General features: G+C 45.2%; 1 protein-coding gene across 2 annotated transcripts in view; it reads right to left on the bottom strand.

The window, feature by feature from the left end:
* Positions 1–544: 544 nt before the first annotated feature.
* The window catches only part of SACM1L (SAC1 like phosphatidylinositide phosphatase), a 59,382-nt gene continuing 37,259 nt past the window's right edge, over positions 545–22,667 (bottom strand). For both annotated transcript variants that reach the window (XM_032867831.1, XM_032867832.1), the window contains 11 exons: positions 22,426–22,512; positions 21,849–21,917; positions 15,521–15,600; positions 11,721–11,819; positions 9,003–9,141; positions 6,955–7,024; positions 6,761–6,833; positions 5,952–6,045; positions 5,744–5,836; positions 4,786–4,843; positions 545–1,038 (listed from right to left, as the gene is read on the bottom strand). In XM_032867831.1, the coding sequence (XP_032723722.1) occupies positions 902–1,038; positions 4,786–4,843; positions 5,744–5,836; positions 5,952–6,045; positions 6,761–6,833; positions 6,955–7,024; positions 9,003–9,141; positions 11,721–11,819; positions 15,521–15,600; positions 21,849–21,917; positions 22,426–22,512 (999 nt within the window). In that variant the 3' untranslated portion in view covers positions 545–901. The remainder of the gene's footprint in view (positions 1,039–4,785; positions 4,844–5,743; positions 5,837–5,951; positions 6,046–6,760; positions 6,834–6,954; positions 7,025–9,002; positions 9,142–11,720; positions 11,820–15,520; positions 15,601–21,848; positions 21,918–22,425; positions 22,513–22,667) is intronic.

The following is a 22,667-nucleotide window of genomic DNA, read 5'->3' as shown; positions in this document are numbered from 1 at the left end:
GAAGGGCTGATGGTGCCATGCGTGGAAAGCGGCTGCTGCCTCCAAGTGTGACACCACGTCCCGCCAAGAGTCTCCCCGAGGCTCACTCGGCTTGATGAACGGGCCCGGGGGGGGGGAGCAACACAGCCGGGAGGGAGGAGGTGGCCCGCCGAGGGGCTTCTCCACGTTGGGGTAAATCCTTAAAACAGAGGTGGCTTTGGACCTTTAGCGTAAGACACAGACTTTACATTCTTTGATTTCATTTACACCTTTTAAAAAAGATAAAGTCTATCGGAACTTCCTCTTCTTTACACTCCAGTTCAAGCTGGACTCAGAGCGGCCCAACCGAAACTCCACTGGAATGCCAGGCCCGGCTCCCCTCCGCCCGACCAGGAGGTCACGGGCTTCCCCGGCTAACTACCTGACGTCTGCGAGAGACTCACGCTGCGTGCACAGAGGTGCATTAGCTCATTATTCACCTTTTAAGTTCAAAGATGTGTGGGGAAGTCTGCTTGCGATCAGAAACTGCCTTTACAGTGACAATAAGGAAACTGAGCTAGAAAAATAATTTTACTATTTTAAATACGGAAAGAAGCTAGATCTCTTAAATATATTACTTATTCTGCAAGAGTTGATTAAATCGACAAAGAACAGATTCCTTCCGCTCCAGGAGCTGGATTCAGGTTACCTTTTAATTACAGAAGAGCTTCCAATTATAAGTAGAGCCGTCCCAGTAGTGAAGAGATGGTCAAGGCAGGAACTTTGGGCCAATCGTAGGTCCTCCCCTCAAACGGAGCACAGGGCAGGCTTCTGGAGAAAGGCTTTCGAAAGACCTTGGGCCCACGTGGAAAGCGGGTCAGTAAAGACTCCAGTTCTGCATCATGGAATCTTCCAAGCCAAGCCGCTTTCCACAGACACAAATTCAGTCCATCTTTTCTTTCTGGACCAATCTGGGAGCATCGACAAAATCCTTGCCGTTATAAAGAATAATGAAAAATGTTCCAATGCTTGCAACTCCCCAGAAGAGCACGTAGGCCAGTGTTTCTGTCCAAGTGTCACCTGTTGATATAAAAAAACAAAGAACTGGGGCACCTGAGTGGCTCAGTTGAGTGTCTGCCTTTAGCTCAGGCCATGATCCCAGGGTCCTGGGATCGAGCCCCACTTCAGGCTCCCTGCTCGGTGGGGAGCCTGATTCTCCCTCTCCCACTCCCCCTGCTTGTGCACTCTCTCACACTCCCTCTCTCTCAAATAATAACCTTTTAAAATAAAAAATAGGAAAAAATTTTTTAAAAAACAAAGAGTTGGTAAATAAAAATCATTTTATTGAGGGGCGCCCAGGTGGCTCAAATGGTCGAGCATCTGCCTTTGGCTCAGGTCATGATCTCGGGCTCCCCGTTCAGCGGGGAGTCTGCTTCTCCCTCTCCCTCTGCCCCTCCCCCCACTCGAGCGTGCCGGCGTGCACATGCTTTCTCTGTCTCTAACGAATAAATGTGATCCCAGATCCAGCTTTCAGCAGCTTAGCAACATTAAAGTCTAGTGTTTAAACATTACAATTTAAAGTTTCATCTTGACCACATCAAAGTTGATCAGCACATCTACAGGAAAAATACAACCACCTCTCAATTAAGGTTTGAACGACTGGATCTTGAACTCTGGCCAGCTTCAGAATCCTTTCCAGAGCTCGGTAAGACATCAGCTGCTGGGCCAGCCCAGAGATTCTGATTTGGCAGGTTGGGGGCCGGGGTGGGGGCCAAGAATCTGAATTTCTAACAAGTTCTCAGACCATGTCAAGGCCATTGGCCCAGAGACCACAACATGAGAGCCACCTGACTAAACTCACACAAAAGATCATTTACTTTAAGATCAGGTACCTTCCTATTACAAGAAGCTATCAGTAATACATTCACCACAATCAAATGCCTACACAAAAACTAACTTCACAAAACACACGCTTCAGAAAAGCTCTGTATGAAAGTGTATAAAATAAAACTCACTAACAGATTTTAATGACCTATTGCACACAACACTCCTGATAGGCATTTTTACAACATCTAGAGTTCAGGAAGGTTAGCAGCCACGGGAAAAGATCTACTTTGCCCTACTCCTTGCCGAGTCGAACCGAGTGCTGCTTTTCTCCTGCAACAGGCCACAGATGGGGAGCCCCATGGAGCAGGAGATGGTGGGGGCCCGCGCCAGGGGAGAACAGGCTCCAGGCTCCTTCCTCATCAGCTGTCGGAGTTCACGCTACCCTCATCCCCCATTCTCTAAAAACCCGAAGTACAGACTACTCAGACACTATCCTATCTAAACATCACAGGGCTCATCATTTCATGGCAATGAACTGACATAAGATGTTGCATCAATCTCTTTGTACTTAAAAACACATACGGGGCGCCTGGGTGGCTCAGTTGGTTGAGTGACTGACTTCGGCTCAGGTCATGATCCCGGAGTCCCAGGATCGAGTCCCGCATCGGGCTCCCTGCTTACTGGGGAGTCTGCCTCTCCCTCTGACCCTCTCCCTCCTCAAGCTGGCTCTCACTCTCTCTCTCCTCAAATAAATAAATAAAATCTTTAAAAAAAAATACAAATTTATGTGAGCACTAATGTTCATACCTTTGAGTTTTAAAATTCTTCTCGGACAAAAAAGAAAGGCAGTTCCTCACAAGCCCAACCGGGGACCATCCCCAAAGGAACTATCCCCCTCTGTTCAGGCTGAGCCGTCTGTCTTTTGACTTGCCTGCCTCTCCAGAGGCTCCAAAGGGAAGTCGAGAAAATACAGAACAGATCGAAGTAACAAAACGAATTCAACAGGACACAGGCTCTCAGAAAACGGCATCCGCTAGGCAGTGTTTTAAAGAAGTCAGGGAGTCGAGGGAGCGATGATCGTGGGTGTCAGAGGAATTGTGGCGGCAGGTGCTGGCTGGCTCTGTCCTCTTCCTTCCTGCCCCGGAACCGGACCCAGGACCCGAGTTAGGCCATGCAGCTCTGCTTGTGCTCTAGGACCCCTCAGTCTCTTTTATACTCAGAGCTAAGAATGGTTTTTACATTTTTAAAGAGTTGTAAATTTGTTGTTGTAAAACAAGCAATGGCAACAGAGATGATACAGTTTGGGAAATCTAGACCGATTATTATCTTGCCTTTTACAGAAAATGTTTGCGAACTGCTGCCCTAGAGTAACAACAGGATGGCTCCCTCCGGTGTGGTGACCGTCTACAATGCTGAATTCCCAGGGGATTACAGGGTTGCAGAGACCAACTGGAAGCCTCCGAGAGCCTCCCCTCCAGAATGCGCATGGGGGGGGTGGGGTTAAGGGTCCCTAACTCAGCAAACTTGTGCGGAGGGCTTACTATATCCTGGACACTGGAGACAAAACAATAAGACACGGTGTCTGCCCTCAAAGAGTCGCTCATCCAGTGGGAAAAACAAACGAGTATGCAAATCATGACACACAAGGAGAAGTACACACGGGGGATGCTGGGGACACCGGAAAGGGACACCACCTCCGAAGAAGAGATCCCCAGGTGCTTATGCGGTCAGAGGACAAAGTGCTGTAAGAAAGGGACACAATGCTATGGAGATGAAAAGGGGGTAAGGTCCATGTGGGAGAAAAAAGGGTCATGGTGAGAGGGGCGCATGGGAATGGGACCCTGCCAATGAGTGGGGCTCAGACAAGACAGCCCCTAGTGCACACAATACAGCCAGCTCAGACTCCTAGCCCATGGCACTGGGAAGTACTTAACATAGACACATTTATCCTAAATGCTTATTAGCTTAGTAACACAGGAAAATACTGAGAGAAAAACAGTGAAGACCTTGTTAACACAAGTTCTTATCAATCTACTAAAAAAAAAAATTTTTTTTTTTTTTTTTTTGAGATGGGGAGAAACAGAATCTTAACCAGGTTCTGTGCTCAACATGGAGCCAGGTATGGGGCTCGATCTCAAGACCCTGAGATCATGAGCTGAGCTGAAATCAAGAGTCAGATGCTTAATTGACTGCACCACCCAGGCGCCCCTCAACCTACTAAAATTTGATGGTGAGTAGTGTGTTCCTCTACTAACAGCATTTATTTGTCCAATAACAGGTGGCTGGTTAAATAAACTATATATTCATAAATGGATTTTAACGCAGGCATTACAAGTAAAGAACATGGGGAAATGCTTTTATTGCTCAGTGAAAACATTACAAAAAATGTGTATCTCACTTGTGAAAAAAAATCACACACACTTACAAAGATTAAAACATTAAAATATAAGAGTAGTTAGCTTATCTCTAGAAGTCAGGATGATGAATAATATTTTCTTCTGTCTTGCCTAACTGTATTTTCTGTAATTCTTATGTATCACTTGAGAGGTAAAAAACGTAAAGTTTAAACGTTAGGTAAAAAAACAAAAAACTGAGGGTTGCCAGGGGGAGGGAGATAGGGAGAAGGTGGTGGGGTTATGGACACTGGGGAGGGTATGTGCTATGGTGAGTGCTGTGAAGTGTGTAAACCTGACGATTCACAGATCTGTACCCCTGGGGCAAATAATACATTATATGTTTATAAAAAAATTTAAAAATTATTTTAAAAAAGAGTATTAAAAAAACAAACAAAAACAAGAAACAAAACAACGATTATCAGTATTTGTGAGCCTATATTCTTCCTCCTGTCACATCTAAGGACTAATCACATCTGCTCGCTTTGCTCACGAAATTTAACAGGGAAACAGCAAGTGCCGTGAACTCGCCATCTCAAGACTCGGTACAAGGAAGTGCCACATTCTCAGAACTCAGCGTGAGGCTGTGAAGGAAGAGCGGACTTACCGGCCATCAGCAAACAGATAATGCACATGGAGAAGGCAACAACCATGATAATAGGCAACTGAAAAGAAAAATGAAGAGACATGCCATCACTTAAGAACGCTACTCGAAGGCTGTGAAGTCAGCTGCGCTTAAAAAAGAGTAAAACCTTTCTGCAACCTGATACACACAATATCGTTATTTGGGGGGGTTCAATCACAGCTGCCTGAGTCTTCAGACTGATTAGGACACATCTGAAGAAGCCTGGCTCTGGTCCAAACCCGGGAGGGCTAAGTGAGCAGGGCTGCCCACATGAGAGGCTGGGACACCAGCCAGCTCCATTCGGGGACACTGTGTCCGCTGGATGGGACCTCAGAGGGGCTCCTGCAAAGTCTGGTGAGCAGAGGAGTCAAAAAGGAGAGAAGTGTCAAAAACACACTCTGCCTTCCATGTTACTGGGCCCCAGCAACCCCTGATTGTGACGGGGAGTGGGGTCTTCTGGAAACGAGAAACCTTCCATGCTCCCCAGGCTCCCTTTTGCTCACGTGTTCTCGCATAGCAAGACAATGAAGTGTAGCTGAAAACAAACGCCCCACAGTTGTTTCACTCCTTTCCCTCATCTTCTCCTCGGGGAAACAAAGTTTTTACAGTCCATTTAGAACAATTATAAAATTTTCAATCAAGGGGAGTCGGCACCATCTACACCGTCAGACATAATGCTTTTAAAAACTTGAAAAACAGGGGCATCTACTTGGTGCAGTCGGTTAAGCATCCGACTCTTGATTTCAGCTCAGGTCATTTTCTCAGGTCATGGGACCAAGCCCCGAGTCGGGCTCCATGATCAGCAGAGGGTCTGTTTGAGAGTCTCTCTCGCTCTCCCTCTGCCCCTCCCCACAGCCGCTTGCACACACACGCTCTCTCTCAAATCAATTAATCTTTAAAAAAAAAAAAAAAAAAAGCTTGAAAAACAAAGGTTTCTTACGGCCAGGAATTTCAAATCCCGTGGAACACTTAAAGGACTATGAGATTCTAATTCATCCACTGAGTAGTTCCCAAGAAATAAGTCTATGGAATCCTAGAACAGAGGAAGAAAATCAGTAACTTCCAGTGTGATGTAATTCCATTACTCAAGAAAAATACAAAGATAGGACCACCTGAGGCACAAACATGAGCACCAAACACAAACCCACCTGCCTAAAGCCATCCGAGAAGTTGTTCTTGTAATACCGTATCAGGGAGTTCCAGCCGTCCATCAGAAGTCCCAGCTGGGTTCTCTTCCCGGTTCTGGTTAAAAGATGTGAATTCTGAGTTACAGATCTCTATATTAAATTCTCCCATGGTTTTGTGGCCAGTAAGTATGGGGTATGGAGATCAGTGAGTTACAAAGATTTTAAAAATCAGCCCTGAAAGTATAAAGGAGACACCTCACAAAGGAAACCTCTAGCGGTTCCAAGAAATACACATTCTTCTCCTAAAATGTTACCTATTATTAGGCACAACGAGAGAAACACTCGGGGGCCAGCTGCAAAGGTAAGAAATGCGAAGAGAAACACCGAGCCCAGGTTAGGTGGTCAGAACACAGCAGAGACTAGGAATCCTAGTTTGCTCCCAGGGAATCCCTATGGCAGAGAAAGACCCATACCTGCAACAAATCCCCAGTGCCTTGCCCTCTCCCTGACCAGTCCAGTCCTGGGAAGCCACAAGGACATCGCCTAGCTGCTCCCCCGAGGTTCAGAGCCTCAGCCCCACCAGGGACCACAGTGACCTGGGTGCACCGCGAGCTTTGGGAGGGGTGGTTATGCTCCCACACAGCATAACCATCCACGGAGGCTTAGAACCCTCCAGCACCTGGGCCTCCCCTCCCAGCAAGCCTGACTTGACCACTGTGACACCACGGCCCCAGGGACTGGGGCTCTGCTGCAGTCCAAAGGTTGCCGGGGCGTCCTGATGGGACTCGAGGCCTGTGGACCTACAGCGCTACTAGAAAAGCAGGGCTTGCCTGGTGAAGTCCGTCTTCAAGGCACCGGTGCCTGCGTACTGCTTGGCACAAGCATTTGCGTTGTCAGCCCAGGCTGTGAAAACACGGAAAAGTCAACGGACAGTGATTTACGCGACAACTGGCGTTCCTAAATCCAAACTATTAATTTAATTCACCATTTGAGTAACTTTGCCTCTATCAAGGAAATTACCTACCGTTTTTATAAATCTTCTCAAATTCATTTTGTTCTTCAAGCTTCTGTCCCACATGCAGAACTCCTAGTCTCTGGAATAAGAAGCACACCATATGCAAGTGTAACCGATTGCAGCGCATGTGATTCAGGACCAGAGCAGACAGTCCCACACGGTACCACATGGTCCCTGGCTGCAGGCGGGAGACGCAGTCCTTGCCTATGACGCAGTGGGGGGCTGGGGGAGCAGCAGCTCACCACGGCCTCCCCTGAGGACTCCTCCCCCTGCGCCCACCTTGTGCCCCAGCCCCACAGGAACAGAGGGGCCAAAGGGAGAGTGGCAACAGGACCCCAGCCATCACCTCCTCCTTCCCGGCCGCCCCCAAACCTCTCACTGCCTCCACCCTCTAGCGTCCCTACCACTCCTGGCCCCAAGCTTCCCCTAGCCCCAGCCCCAGCCCCACCCCTCCTGGGGCCTCGTGCCACATGCCCACACCCACCTCCCCACAAACTGCACACACACAGCAACCCCTCGCACATGACCTCAGAGGACTCCTGGACATGCTGAATCCCCCTGTGGACTCCCCGAAGGGCACAGATTAGGAGCCCCAGCCTGGGTCCTCGTCTCGGACCTCAACCACCTCAGAGTCCCCACTGTTTCTCTGCACCTCAGCTGACAGCTCACTATCTCTACCTCAGAGCCGCGCTCCCACCCCAGACAGCGCAGGAACCCTCGTGGTAACCCTCAGCTGGCAGCGGGAGGGCACGGCTGGAGGCCCCCCACCAGCTGGCACCGACGCCCCAAGACTCTCGGAAGGTTGCTCAGATTTTACAACACCACATTCAGCCCACGGAAGAGTTATGTATAGATTACAGAACCTGGTTCAATAAGCTTTTGTTTATTGGGCTTGGAAACTGTTCTGGGTGTTTTTGCTACTGTCATTTCTATTAAAAAATATACCCTGACGTCAGTCCCACAGCACGAGGAGGACGGGTAAGACACGAACTAGAGCGCGCTCAAGCAGGGAAAGCGCTCGTTTGGTCTGCGTTGCTTAGTATTTAAGGGCACTTCATTTTAAAGGAGGTGTTCTACCTCCATAATGTCCTCCTGGTGTCACAAAATTATCCTAAACAAAGTTGAACTGTCATAAACAAAGGTTACCATTCAGGCAAGAAACCACCTGGTGTGCATTTTGTGTGCCCCTCGTGATAAAGGCCAATCTGACTTGGAAATCTGGGCTTTACATTTTTAATTCCAAGGATAAACACAAGAAAATATTTATAACTCCTCTTCTCAATAGCCCAGTCTTGGTGGTAAAGCAAAGTTGTGCTGGAAACTTCTTACCTGAAGGTCAGTACTGCTAGCTAGTGATAAAACAGATGCACACGAAAACCACCCTGAGGTGCTACTCTGTGCTAACAGGAAAGAAAGTTTTAAATAAAAACAGCTCAGCGGGCCAGAGTTCAATGAAACGGACTCACTTATCGTGCTCGCTGGTGTCAGGGGGAACTGCTACGACCCTCTTGGAAAGCGTATTCTCTTTAACGCAGTAAATTCCACTTCTAGCCCTTAACCCAAAGGGAAGAATTCACGTTAATACTAACATGTGCAGATTTGGTCTCTACAGTACAATTTACAAGCCAAAAACGTAGCAACTTAGTAACTGCAACTCTTAAAACAACTATGGCTCCTCAAAATCCTGCAGGAAAAGGCAGAATTTAAAACTCTGGAAATGGGCGTCTGGCTGGCTCGGTCGGTGGAGCACGCAGCTCTTGATCTCAGGATCTTGAGTTCAAGCCCCGCGATGGGTGGAGAGATTACTTAAACATAAAATCTTAAAAAAAAAAAAAAAAAAAAAGCCCCCAAACTGCGTACACATACGCTGACCACAGGTATGGAGATGTGCACATCTACGGACAGGAAGACAAAAACACAAAAGCTGGGTCAGCCTGGGCAGCACCGTGAATGTTTTCTGTCCTTTGCTTCTGTAATGGTTCTTGATAAGGTTTTAAAGGACGCAGCTTCTTCCATTTTGGGCTCTACTGCGGACTGAGAAGAGACAGCGCACGCACCTGGAGCTGGGCCTGCAGCGAGCGGCGAGCCAGAAGGCTCTGGATCACATTGGTTCTGTCCAGACAGTCCATGCAGTTGCTGCGGAACACGCCCTCCTGGCTCGTCACCACCATGCCGGCCGCATCCACTAGAAAATAACTACAACATATTTGTATAAACACCCTCATACCACAGTCAGTCTGACACACTGACGACCACCTCTCGCGTCACGGCTCCCATCAGAACATCAGGGAAACCGGCGCATTCAAGGGTCGGATGGGAAGCGCGTGGCCCAGGGGTGTGGGATGACTGGAGAGCCAAAAAGAAGTTGGAAGAGCTGAGGCCAGAAGCAGGAACCCCTCTGCCACAGCTGTTCATCATGGCCCTGTGTATCAAGATTTCTCAAAGCATGACCCTACACAGTCCGTATCAGAATTCCCTGACCTGTTTGCCAGAAATGAACATACTTGGCCTTAAGATAAATTCAAGTCAGAGTCTCCGAAGCAAGGAAGGGCTGGAAATTGTGCATTAAGAACACTTTTAAAATCTTTCTAAAAATGGGTAATATATGCAAATACTACGAAGTTGAAAAGATTCAACGGGGTATTTGAAAAATCACATTTCCTTTCTTCCCTTCACCACCCAGGTGTCTGCACTGGAGCCAACCATGGTCACCGATTCCTGTGTTTTGTTAATTTTTAACATTTCCCCAGATAATCTATGAACTAAAAAACTGGACAAAGCGCCCTGTGGCGGGGAAGAGCCAAGGCCCCGGGCCTTAGCTCCTCAGGCAACTTAGCAGCTGGGTAACTTCAAATCATCACCCTCATCTCTCCGAACCAAAGTTTTCATCCACAAACCCAAGGCGGCGCTGCTCCAAGATTGGAATAAGGTCACGCACCGTGCGCCAAGTGCTCAGCAGAGTGCACGGACAGAGCACGCCATGAACACCAGGTAACAGTAGTTTTACTGCAATTACTCCCCAAAATCAGAATGGGCAGGGAAACACAAGAGATTTACCAGGGGCCAAATAAAAATCATGACCTTAAAAGTAAGGGCCCCCAAGAAAATGCCAAGGCTAAAAATCTACATGAGGGTCACGCAGAGTTGGTGAGGTTCGTCTGGAGCTGGTGTGTGTAGTACGTTTGTGGCCATGAGTGCAGGGGGGCGCCGGCACCCCATGAGGACCTCAAAAATACATACTAGGTATTTTACAAATATTACTTCTTCAACTGTACACTGAGCCTATAAGGTAGTAATATTATCTCCACTTTACAAATGGAGAAACCAAGGTTTGAAGGTAACTAACTCACCCCTGGGTCACACAGCTAATAAGAAGCACACAGATTTTGGGGATTTGTGGGTGGCTCAGTCAGTTAAGCACCTGACCGTTGATCTGGGCTCAAGTCATGATCTCAGGGTCATGAGACAGAGCCCCAAGTCAGGCTCCATGCTCAGTGGGGAGTCTGCTTGTCCCTCTCCCTCTGCTCCTGCTCATATGTGCTAATACATCTAAATCTTTTTTTTAAAAAAGCAGATTTCAAAATGAGATGTGTAAAACCCCGAAGCCCAGATTCTTTCCACTTCCCCAAAAACCCCTAGGAAAAATGTCCAGAGAGGTCATGTGCAGGTCATTGGTAAAGCTCCACTGTCCCCATGGAACACAGTGGGTGGGGAGGGAGAGAGATCCTGGGGTCAGTCCTCCTTTCTCACACTCTTGCACGACAGCAATTAAGGGGCAAACCAAAGGAGCCCCCTCCTCTGACAGTGTCCCAAGTCCAGCTGGTGTCACTCTAGCCCAGTAACAAAGTATGTCAGTCCCCCTTCACTAGCTGCTCCGGACAAAACCTCGTAGGAAAAGAGCAGATTTAACTAACTGCAGTCTACTACTTAATATGTATAAAATATTATTTCTAAAAACAGAAATGCCGAGGGAAAAAGCTCTACTATGTTACAGTGCAACTAACATGAAAAAGTGCCCGTGGGTTGCCAGGGATAGAACTATACACAGGCAGAACAACATGATTTCTTCTGGCTTTAGAGTAAGTGAAGACATGTGCTGAGGCAACCACAAACCCGGGAGCCAACGTGGTAAATAACACGGTAAACACGCACGGAAAGTACCATAAAGTTATTCAGACCCTTTGAACCATTAATCCTACTCTCAAGAATCTATTTTAGGAAATAATTTTCACAGAAGTAAGAATATATATGCCCAGAGTGATTCACTGCGACTCAATCTTTTGTGGTAGGAAGAGGAACGAAAACAAGCCAGATGCTTAGTATGAAAAAGAACACTTAACTGAACCTGTATTATGAAGCAGAAAAGCCATTACACACCATCCTTACAGAGACAAAATCAGAGATCTGCGAAAGAGTGCTCAGTGAATACAACTGAATATAAAAATACTAGTGGGGCGCCTGGGTGGCTCAGTGGGTTAAGCCGCTGCCTTCGGCTCAGGTCATGATCTCAGGGTCCTGGGATCAAGCCCCGCATTGGGACTCTCTGCTCAGCGGGGAGCCTGCTTCCTCCTCTCTCTCTGCCTGCCTCTCTGCCTGCTTGTGATCTCTCTCTATCAAATAAATAAATAAAATCTTTAAAAAAAAAAAATACTAGTACATGAACTTCAATTATGTACAGCTTTGTAAATAAGTGGCAGCTGATTCGAAAATACCTGGCTTTGGGTTGCTTTTAAGAATTTAAAAATATTCCTCCATGGGGGAATGATATAGCTTACCTTAGTTCATCTTGAATTTCTGCTACCTGATCCACGAGAATACTTAGTCGATCCCATCTCATATTTTTACATTCTTTATGGAAGTCAAAGGCAACGTATCTACCAAAAGAAAAATATGCAGAAACTGACCAAAGATTAGTCACTTTCCTTCTACTACTATGTTCATAAGCTGATTTGCCTCTGTTTGAGCATACAGATTTTCTTCTTCACTGTGTGTGGGGTTTACACACACACACACACACACACACACACACACACACTCTCTTCTATCTTCACGTGTTCTTCTACATGCCCTGAGATGGGAATAGAGAAGCAGCCCAGCACAAAGCAGAAGTGAACTCCGGTACAGCAATTGGGTAAATAATATAAAGGAGCCGTAGCCAAATGAATAGCCAGGGTACATTCCCTACCCCCAGGGACCCCAAGGTCCCTTTTTATTATTTTTCAAATCAGTTAAAATGTTCAAAACGGTCAAATCAGTGCAAGGAGGACTCGACACGTGTTGGATCTGTACTGGGGTTTGTCAGAAGCACCGAGGAAGCATGGCCCCCACTCTGGTCGCTTACTGTCCATCACCTTCTTTAACAAATCAAAACATCCGCCGTCTTTAGCACTATGTGTACATCTCACATAGATGCGGCAGAGGGACTCTTCCTGCCCATCGGCAATGGGTTAGTTCATTGCTTTTTGTTATCTGGTATTTAACAGGCCCAATTCTGAAGGTCAGAACACATCTGACAGTGAAGGTGTCCTGCTATGAGCTGGAAAATGTTGCCAACTGAGAGCGGGGGGAAAAGAAAATCATGAACCCATTCCTGAAAGTCAAGGGAGTCAGGAACCAGGTCAGGGCATAACTAGGAGGACTGGAAGGACGGCGAGCTCTGGCCTACACAGTGAAATTCAGAGGAGGCATCCGCCCTCGTGTCACTCCCTACATCACTCCCTCTGCTCCAACAGACCGAAGGAGCATCAGGAGGGTGTGGGCTTCGAAGCAGGTCTGGTAGCTCCTGCCACCTTAATGGTTATCTCACTGTTGAGGTGAGAACGGTCTCCTTAAAAATCGGTAAAAAAGCAGAGGTTAGCGAGCCCCGAGGCTAGACCTGGTGAAGCTGGAGTGGGGCAAGCTTTTCCAGAAGCTGCTCCCACACAGTGACAGAGGGACAGTCGCGTCAGGGCACTCCCACAAGAGCGACAGCCCCAGACTGGCTTGAAGGACGTAAGCAGCCGGCTAGCACCTAAGTGCGCTGGGATTCTTAGCGTACATCCTTCTAAAATCAAACTGGTATCTCCTAAGAATGAACTGAAGAGTAACGTTTTGGCAACACAGGACTATAAATACATTATTTTGCTTCTGACCCCAACAGTCAAGCAGTTCTGCTTCTTTCCAAGTTCTAGGAAGAAATGCTCAGAGACACGTCAGTTTACACGGCTCATTTTCTCATTCGGTTCCCAAAAGGAAAACTTCCCATTGCTAACGAGGCTCACCGTTACTCAGAATTGCAAGCACATGACCTTTCTCCTTCTGGTCATTCACTTAATGTATTCAAAGCAACAACCACTGAACCACTAAGAAGTGAATCAATCCAATAGACCGATATCGGAAACATGACAGTAAGTGTACCATTTAATTTCCCTTTAACCAACAGACTGATCTCTCCCCCTGCTTTCTAGAATATGGACTTCCTAAATTAAAAATTATTTACTAAAATAAAAAATATACTTCTTTAATATGCTCCTCTGTCTAGTGGTCTTTCAAGCTCACAGGAGGAAAATGACAACAGCTCTGGGTCTTTACTCTCTAGGTGAGGGCTGTGTGTGGCCTCCAAGCTCCCAGAAACACCAAGGGCATTAACTCTAGACCCTGACGGACACTGCACGTTCTCAAAGTCAGCGGCTGCTACAAACCCAAGACGACTCTGAGACAAGTGTGTCTCAGGAAGCCCCTGGGGCAAGACAGAGGACCTTCACGAGGGGGTATAGAGCAGCCAGCAGACAAACTGCTCTCAGAGTACGCACGCTGGACCCCAAACCCGGAGATTCTCATTTTTCAGGTCTAAGGTATATTCTGAGTTCCTCTAAGTCCTCCAGAGAGTGTTTAAGAAAGTTCCACTGTGAGAAAGCAGAAGTATGCATGGCGTGGGGATCTGACGAATTTGATAGAGCTTTTGAGTTGGAGGAAAGACACTTAAATTCTTCCCCAAAGGTTCATTATATCATTCTATTTTTGTGGATGCTTAAAATTTCTCATAGGTTAAAAAAATTTCTCCCTAAATAACCCCAAACTATTTCTTTGGAAAGTTTCCCCCCAGTGCCTGTGACCACTTCCTACCACAGCACCTCACCTCCTGCCCACTTTCCTGCTGCAGCAAACTCCAAACGGGCTGACTCATGACCTCGCACCTTTCCACAGGGCAGCTGTGGGATGTTCTAGGATTCCCCTCTTTTGACAAGGCCACGCAGAGTCTGCAAGTGCAGCCTGGTGACGTACAGAGGCAAATCTGCCACTCCCGACAAGGCCTCCACGCCAGTGTAAACTTCTCCAGCTCATGTGGGGGTCAGGACCACAGAGATCACACCAAATGATCACGAGGAACCCAAATTCATGACCCAGTGGCCACGCGACACACAGACTCACAGAGGGGATTTTGATCAGGAACTATCACAAAATTCAAATTAAAATCTGACCCTTAAGAAGTTATTGGGCAATATAACTGTGTCAGAGAAAAACTTCAAGCCAAAAGAATCATGCTTTGACCTAGTATTGCTGGGGGGGAAGCTGAGCTATAATTCAGGACTCCACTACTACCGGAAAGTGGAGTGTTCCACCGGAACTTTTCATGAGCTAACGTAACATGAACAAAGAGCGCCCCCTGCTGTCCAAACGTCTGCCTCATGCCACAGGCCACTCTGCTCTTAGGAAGACCTCCCCCTCCATCAGCTTGATAATGACCTCAAAAAAGTGAAAAATCAGGGGCACCTGGGTGGCTCACTGGGTTAAGCTGCTTTCAGCTCGGGTCATGATCTCAGGGTCCTGGGATCGTGCCCCACATCAGGCTACCTGCTCAGCGGGGAGTCTGCTTCCCCCTCTCTCTCTGCCTGCCTCTCGCCTACTTGTGATCTCTGTGTGTCAATAAATAAACAAAATCTTAAAAAAAAAGTGAAAAATCGTCTTTGGCTCTTTCGGTTAGTGACAACAGGAGGCAACGTGGGTCTTTTGTAAAAGCGAAGCAGTGTGACACAGACCTTTGGAAAGTGGGGGACACTGTATATCTAGTGAGATCTATGTACTGGTGTATACAGTAGTTTCCCCTTATCCACAGTTTCACCTCCCACAGCTTTAGCTCCCAGTCAACTATGGTCTGAAAGTAATTGGTCTTCCGACATGTGGTCAGGCTGCCAGTGGCCTGACGCTCCATCACAGTGCCCACGTCACTGGGCTTTCTTCATCACCTGGGCACCGAGCCCCTTACATCATCACAATACGCACAACTACAGTACGGCAAGGTAATTTGAGAGAGACCACATTCACACAGCTCTTCCTACAGTATATTGTTTTAATTATTCTACTATTATTCTTATTATTCTATTATCAGTTTATCTGCTACTGGGCCGACATTACGTATTAAGCTTTATCATAGATATGTGTGTCTAAGGAAAATCACGGTAATCGTAGGCTTCAGGACCATGTGTGGTTTCGGGCATCCACTGGGGGTGTGGGAACGGATGCCCATGGGTGAGGAGGGACCCCGGATATGTAAGTGCACATCTAATCCGAAAAGACCTGATTTGTAGGGAGGTACCTGATCATTCCACTGCCCAAGGAAGACACCATTGTTGCAAACGCCTGTTCAAGTGGTTTTTCTGAGCCCTTCTGATTCACCTGTAAAAGATGAAAAACACCACAGCTTTAAGTTCCTTGAAAAGGAGCAAGCGACATCAGCAAAATGGTAGACCAGGAAGCTCCAAGCTCTTGTTCTCGCACAGAAACACTGAAAACAACAGAAGCTATCTGAGCCGCCTCTGTAGCTCTGGAAAACAATCAAAGGTTTAAAGCAATGAAGCAAATGCCCGACTGGGGAAAAAAAAAAAAAAGCTATCTTCAAAACTGTAGGACAGTTCTGTGACATTTTTACTTGCCCTTACGCCACCCAGTCCCTGGGGCAGTGACGGTCTCAGTCCTAAGCCACAACCAAGTTCTCGGTTCACCTCCTCAAACCGGAGAGAGGGCCCCAGACCTTATCTGCAAGTTACCGCCTATGTTTTGTTCTGACCTGAAGGATGGGTTTGCCTGTCTCTGCCTCGCACAACTCTGAACACGAGCAGGGCACGACGTGGACATGGCTCATACACGCCACAAGAGAACTACAATCCAACAGCTGTCTAGGGCAAGGGATCTCGGGAAATATAAAACAGACCATCTACAGACTACAGGAGAAGCTGGGGTGATAGTCTGGGAAATGAGGTCATTCAGAAGCAGCCACGCATAAGGAGGATTCTAGAATGCCACATGTACACCCAGGCAAGAGGCACGTCTGGAAGTTCCTGAGAAGACCTGGAGCCCTTCCCTCAGGCTGAGTGGTATGCTCGGGCTAGCCTGGCTACCCAGAGAAGAACTGCACAGAACCAGCTGCAGAAACTCAGAGATGGGGCTGTTCTCTCTTTTTTGGTTTTTGGCTTTGTCAGTTTTGGTTCCTGGCATTCAAAGAAATCTCTGTCAAAACATTAGCTGAACATGCGCTCAAAGAACAGAGGCTTCAGTGAGCATAAACAAGGGAGCCTTTACAAAAATGGTTGGGAAACATCTGAAAACAAATGGATTACTACAGCCTTCAACAATCGAAACAAAAACACCACAAAATCCAGGGAAAGGAGAATGCGACTTCCAGAGTTACCGTATCCTAACCACCCAGTGCCTGATTTTCAACAAAAATACCAAAGCATAACAAAAGACAGGAAAACAAGGCTTATTCAGTTGAGAAGCATGAACTGACAGAAACCATCCCTGCAGAAGACTTATCAGAAAAAGGATTTTAAAAAAACGAGTGTCTTAAATATGCTCAGGGCTAAAGGAAAACACAGGGCTCAAAGGGAAGCCAGGAAAACAGTATATGAACAAAATAGGATTACCAGCAAACAAACAAAAATCATTCAAAGGAACTAAAAAGTAAGTCTGGAGCTGAAAAGTACCAAACAGAAATTAAACATTCACTAGCAGAGTTTCAGGAGCACATTTGTGCAGGAAGAAAATCAAATCAGCCCACTTCTAGATGAGACAAATGAACTAGCCAAGTCTGAGGAACAGAAAGAAAAACGCATTAAGGAAAAGTGAGCAGAGCCCTGGAGATGTCTGGGATATCACCAGGGGACAAACACCCATTCTGGGAGTCCCAGAAGGCAAAGAGAGAGAGAAAAAGCTAGAGGTCTTTTTTTAAAGAAGGAAAAAAAAAAAAAAAAATGCCCCCAAACTTCCTGAATTTGATGAAAGACATAAATCTTCGAATCCAAGAAGCTCACCCAGTTCCAAGTATGATAAAAGAAACCCATACCAAACACATTCTATTCAAATTACTGAAAGACAGAGAGGATCTTAAAAGCAACAAGAAGGAAAAAAACACATTATATACAAAGTATTCTCAATAGGACTACAGGCCCGTTTCTCTTCAGAAAACTTGGAGGCTAGAAGGCAGTGGACTGACCTACTTAAAGCACTGAAAGAAAAGAACCCTAAACCAAAAATTCTGTATCTGGCAAAACTGTCCTTTAAAAATGAGAGAGAATGGCGTCCCTGGGTGGCTCAGTCAGGGCAGCGTCTGCCTTTGGTCCCAGGGTCCTGGGATCAAGCACCACATTGGGCTCCCTGTTTGGCAGGAAGCCTGCTTCTCCCTCTTCCACTCCCCCTGCTCGTGTTCCCTCTCTCGCTGTGACTCTCTCTGTCAAATAAATAAATAAAATCTTTTAAATAAATAAATAAGTAAAATAAAATAATAATAATGAGAGAAATTAAGACGTTCTTAAGCTCAGAGAGCTCATTATCACTGGGCCCAGGCTACAAGGAAAGCTAACAGGGATCCTTCAGGTTGGAATGAAAGAATATAAACAGGCTGAAGCCATGTGAAGGTATTCAGATTTCCTGTGAAGGTAATATAAAAGGCAGCATTACTATAATCTTGATCCATACCTCCATTTTTTTTATATTCTATAGGACTCAGAAGTCAAATGCATTTAAGAAATTATAAATCTACATTACTGGGAACAAAATGTATAAAGATGTAATCTGTGACATTAATAACATAAAGAGGGACAAAGCTTTACAGGAATCAAGTTTTTGTATGCAAACTGAAATTGACTGGTACCAATTCAAATTAAATATTACAACTTTATTGATTTATTTTTTTATTAAGATTTTATGTATTTATTTGACAGAGAGGAACACAGCAATAGAGGGAAAACAAGCAGGGGGAGTGGGAGAGGGAGAAGCAGGCTCCCCACCTGCTGAGCAGGAAGCCCAATGCAGGGCTTAATCCCAGGACCCTGGGATCATGACCTGAGCAGAAGGCAGTCGTTTAGCAACTGAGCCACCCAGGTGCCCCAAATATTACAACTTCAATTAAAACATTATATGTAACCTTCATGGTAACCAAAAAGAAAATATCCACAGAATATAAACAAAAGAAAATGAGAAGGTAATCAAAATATATAACTACAAAAAAATTCAACACAAGACAGTAATAGAGGAAGACAAGGGGAAAAAAAAACTATAAGACGTACAGAAAACAAAGAGCAAAATGGCAGAACTAAGTCTCTACAAAGAATTACTTCAAGTATAAATGGATTAACTCTCTATAATCAATAGGCACAGACTGACAGAATGAATTAAAAAACATGATCCAACCATATGCTGTATAAAACAATCACTTTAGATCTAAAAACACAAGTAGGGGTGCCTGGGTGGATCAGTGGGTTAAAGCCTCTGCTTTCGGCTCAGGTAATGATCTCAAGGTCCTGGGATTGAGCCCCACTTTGGGCTCTCTGCTCAGCACGGAGCCTGCTTCCCCCTCTCTCTTCACCTGCCTCTGCCTACTTGTGAACTCTCTGTCAAATAAATAAAATCTTAAATAAATAAATAAATAAATAAATAAAAATAAAGGGGCACCTGGGTGGCTCAGGGGGTTAAGCTTCTGCCTTTGGCTCGGGTCATGATCTCAGGGTCCTGGGATCGAGCCACGCATCGGGCTTTCTGCTCAGCAGGGAGCCTGCTCTCACCTCTCTCTCTGCCTGCCTCTCTGCCTACTTGTGATCTCTGTCTGTCAAATAAATAAATAAAATATTAAAAAAAAAATAAAAAAATAATAAAAACATAAGTATTCTGGAAGTAAAAGGATGGAAAGATATTGCATGCAAATAATTAGTAATCAAAACAGGGCAGGGGCAGCTTTAGCAACATGAGACAAAACAGATTTCAAGTCAAAAACTATTGTAAGGACAAAGAATAACATTATATAGTGATAGAAGAGTCCACTCATCACAAAGGTAAAACAATGAAGATACACACGCACCAAACATCAGAGCCCAAGAATACAGGAAGCAACACTGAGAGAACTGAAGGGGGAGAGAAATATTCTCAATAGCTGGAGATGTCAACAGCTCCCTTTCAGTAACGGACAGAACCACCAGACAGATCAGTAAGAAAACACAACCTAAAGACCACGAACAAATCAGACCCGAGAGACATAAACAAAACACTCCACCCAACAACAGCAGAATACACATTTTTCTCAAGTGTGCGTGGAACAGTATCTGAGACAGAGTAGCTGTTAGGCCACAAAACCAGTCTTCATAATATTCAAATTCAGTAACTCTCATACAAAGTATCTCTTCTATTCGCACTGGAATGAAGCTAACCCTCCGTAACAAGGAAAAACCAGAGATTTCATAAATACGAGGAAATTAAACAGCACATTCTTTTTTTCCTGAAGATTTTATTTATTTATTTATTTGAGAGAGTATCCCAACGTACAAGTGGGGGTGAGAGGGGCAGAGGAAGAGGCAGAAGCAGACTCCCCGCTGAGCAGGGAGCATGACATGGGGCTCCACCCTAGGACCCTGGGATCATGACCTGAGTGGAAGGCAGACACTTAACTGACAGAGCCACCCAGGCGTCCCTAAACAGCACACTCTTAAACAATCATTGTGTTAAGGAAGAAATCACAAGAGAAATTAGAAAATAAACAGAGACAAATAAGAACAAAATAAAATATACCAAAACTTATGAAATAAAGCCAAAGCAGCACTAAGGGAAATTTGCAGCTATAAACACATACATTCAAACATAAGACCAGGGCACCTGGGTGCTCAGTCAGCTGATGGCCAACTAGTGATTCTGGCTTAGGTCATGATCTCATGGGTTGTAAAATAGGAGGTCCACCCCGGGCTCCGTACTCACAGTAGAGTCTGCTTGGGATTCTCTCTCCCACCTCTCCCTCTGCCCATCCCCCTGCTCAAACACGTTCACATTCTCTCTCTCTCCCCGTCTCAAATAAATAAATAAATAAATAAATAAAATATTTTTTTGTAAAAAGACCTTAAATCAAGGACCTCATTTTACACTTTAAGGGATGAAAAAGAACAGCAAATGAAACTCCAAGCTAGCAAAGGGAAGGAAATAGAGATTAGAGATAAACAAAGGATAGTAAAATAGAGAAAAATTAATAAAACCAAAACTTGGTTCTTTGAAAGATCAAAACTGACAAACTATTAGCTATAATGACCAAGAAAAAAGAGAAGACTCAATTTACTAAAATCAGGAATGACAGGGGCGCCTGGGTGGCTCAGGGGGTTTAGCTTCTGCCTTTGGCTCGGGTCATGATCTCAGTGTCCTGGGATCGAGCCCTGCATTGGGCTCTCTGCTCAGCAGGGAGCCTGCTTCTCCCCCTCTCTCTCTGCCTGCCTCTCTGCCTACTTGTGATCTCTGTCTGTCAAGTAAATAAATAAAATCTTAAAAAAAAAATCAGGAATGACAGATGGGATATTACTACTGATTTTGAAGAAATAATAAGGATTGTAACAGAATTCAATGAACATTTGTAGGTCAATGAACCAGGCCAGCTAGATGAAATGGACACATTTCTAGAAACAATCTACCAAAATATTAATCACGAAAATATAGAAAATCTGAATAGACCTATAACTAGCAGTTATCAAAAAAACACAAAAAAATGGGAGAAAACATTTACAAAGCACATCTAATAAGGGATTAGTTGCAGAATATATAAAGAACTACCAAAACTCAACAAAAACAACCACCCCTTGATTTAAAATGAGCAAAATACTTGAGTAGACCTATCTCCAAAGAAGACATACAGCTATCCAATATACACATGAAAAGAAGCTCAACATCACTAGTCATGCAAATCAAAACCACAATGACACACCACTCCACCACCATAAAGACAACTATAATCAAAAAACAAAACAAAACAAACCCTGAAAATAACAAGTGTTGGCAAGGATGTGGAGAAAGCGGAACCCTGGCACACTGCGGTGGGAACGTACAAAGCAGCCACTGTGAAGAACTGCAGCGGTTCCTTAAAAAGTTAAACCTAGAATCACCACATGATCCAGCAATCAACTTCTAGGTATAGCCCTAAAAGAAATGAAAGCAGGGACTCAAATGGATACCTGCACACCAATGTTCAGAGCAGCATTATTCACAGTAACACAATGTAGAAACAACCCCATGTCTGTCGACAGATAAATGGATAAACCAAATATGGAACATACAAAGGAATGTTATCCAGTCCTCAAAAGGAATGAAATTTTGAATCAGTATTCTATGATCCTCTTACATGGGGAACTTAGAATAAGAAAATTTATATAGGTAGAAAGTAGAATGGTTACCAGGGGCTGAGGGCAGAAGGATAACAGGAAGTTATTGTTTAGCGGACACTGGGTTTCTGTTTGGTGTGATGCAAAGTCCTAGAAATGGTCAATGGTGCCAGGAGCACAACACTGTCAAGCACATTAATGCCACTGAAATGCACACTTCAAAACAGTTAAAATGGTACATGTATTTTTTCAAATGTGAAGTTTTTTCTTTTGTTCCCCCTAAGAAACAAGTAAGAAACCTACCAGATTGATTATTACTTGTTTTCCATAAATAATTACTTGTGAATCAAAATGCCTTTGGAAACCATCCATCTAGAAAGAGAAAAAAGAGTTACATGCTTTACCAAATGACACTATATTTATAAAACTTTTTAAAGTATCGCCTTCAATGTCCTGTTTGTATATTCAAGAGAATGACACTAGGATTGGGACCAGGTCTTCAAGGCGTTCTAAACAGCATGTCGTACGCAGCCATTACAAGCCGCTGGATTCTGAGCTAAAATACCATATTTTAATTCCGAGCACGGCCTCAAACAGAACACATCGAGGACTAGAGAATGCCATGAAGCTGCAAATCTTACAGGACCTCTAAAGTCTGAATCTGCCATGCCGTCCAATCATCCATGAGTTTTCCACATTCCCAATGTGCCATCTCTGCAGCCTCTAGGCCAGAGGTTCAGCAGGTGCCAGAACCAAAGAGAACGGCTGCAGAGATGCTGGGTTCTGACTCGTGAGGATTCAGATTCGTGCCCCACGAACAAACCACAATGACACGAAGCTCCTATTTTTAGCCAAGGAGAAAAGCACAGAAGATACTCACGTGATTTGCTACTTTGTTGATTAGCGGCCGTGGTTTGTACTTGAGGTTTGGTCTTTGAGACCAGAAAACGGGTATTGATCCACGAGTCTAAAAGAAAAGAGAGAAATATGAAAAGAAACATACACACAAACTTGTTTTTCTCAGCTTATCTCCTGTCTGGGGTGTATGTGCATCACTGACCGCAAAGGGAAAAGCAATCTACCAACTATGAGAGCAGTCTGTGGGTACCCACTCCTACAGCT

Source organism: Lontra canadensis, unplaced genomic scaffold, assembly GCF_010015895.1.
Source record: "Lontra canadensis isolate GAN:19392208 unplaced genomic scaffold, GSC_riverotter_1.0 scaffold35, whole genome shotgun sequence".
NCBI lineage: Eukaryota > Metazoa > Chordata > Mammalia > Carnivora > Mustelidae > Lontra > Lontra canadensis.
This window is presented reverse-complemented; position numbering and strand designations above follow the sequence as displayed.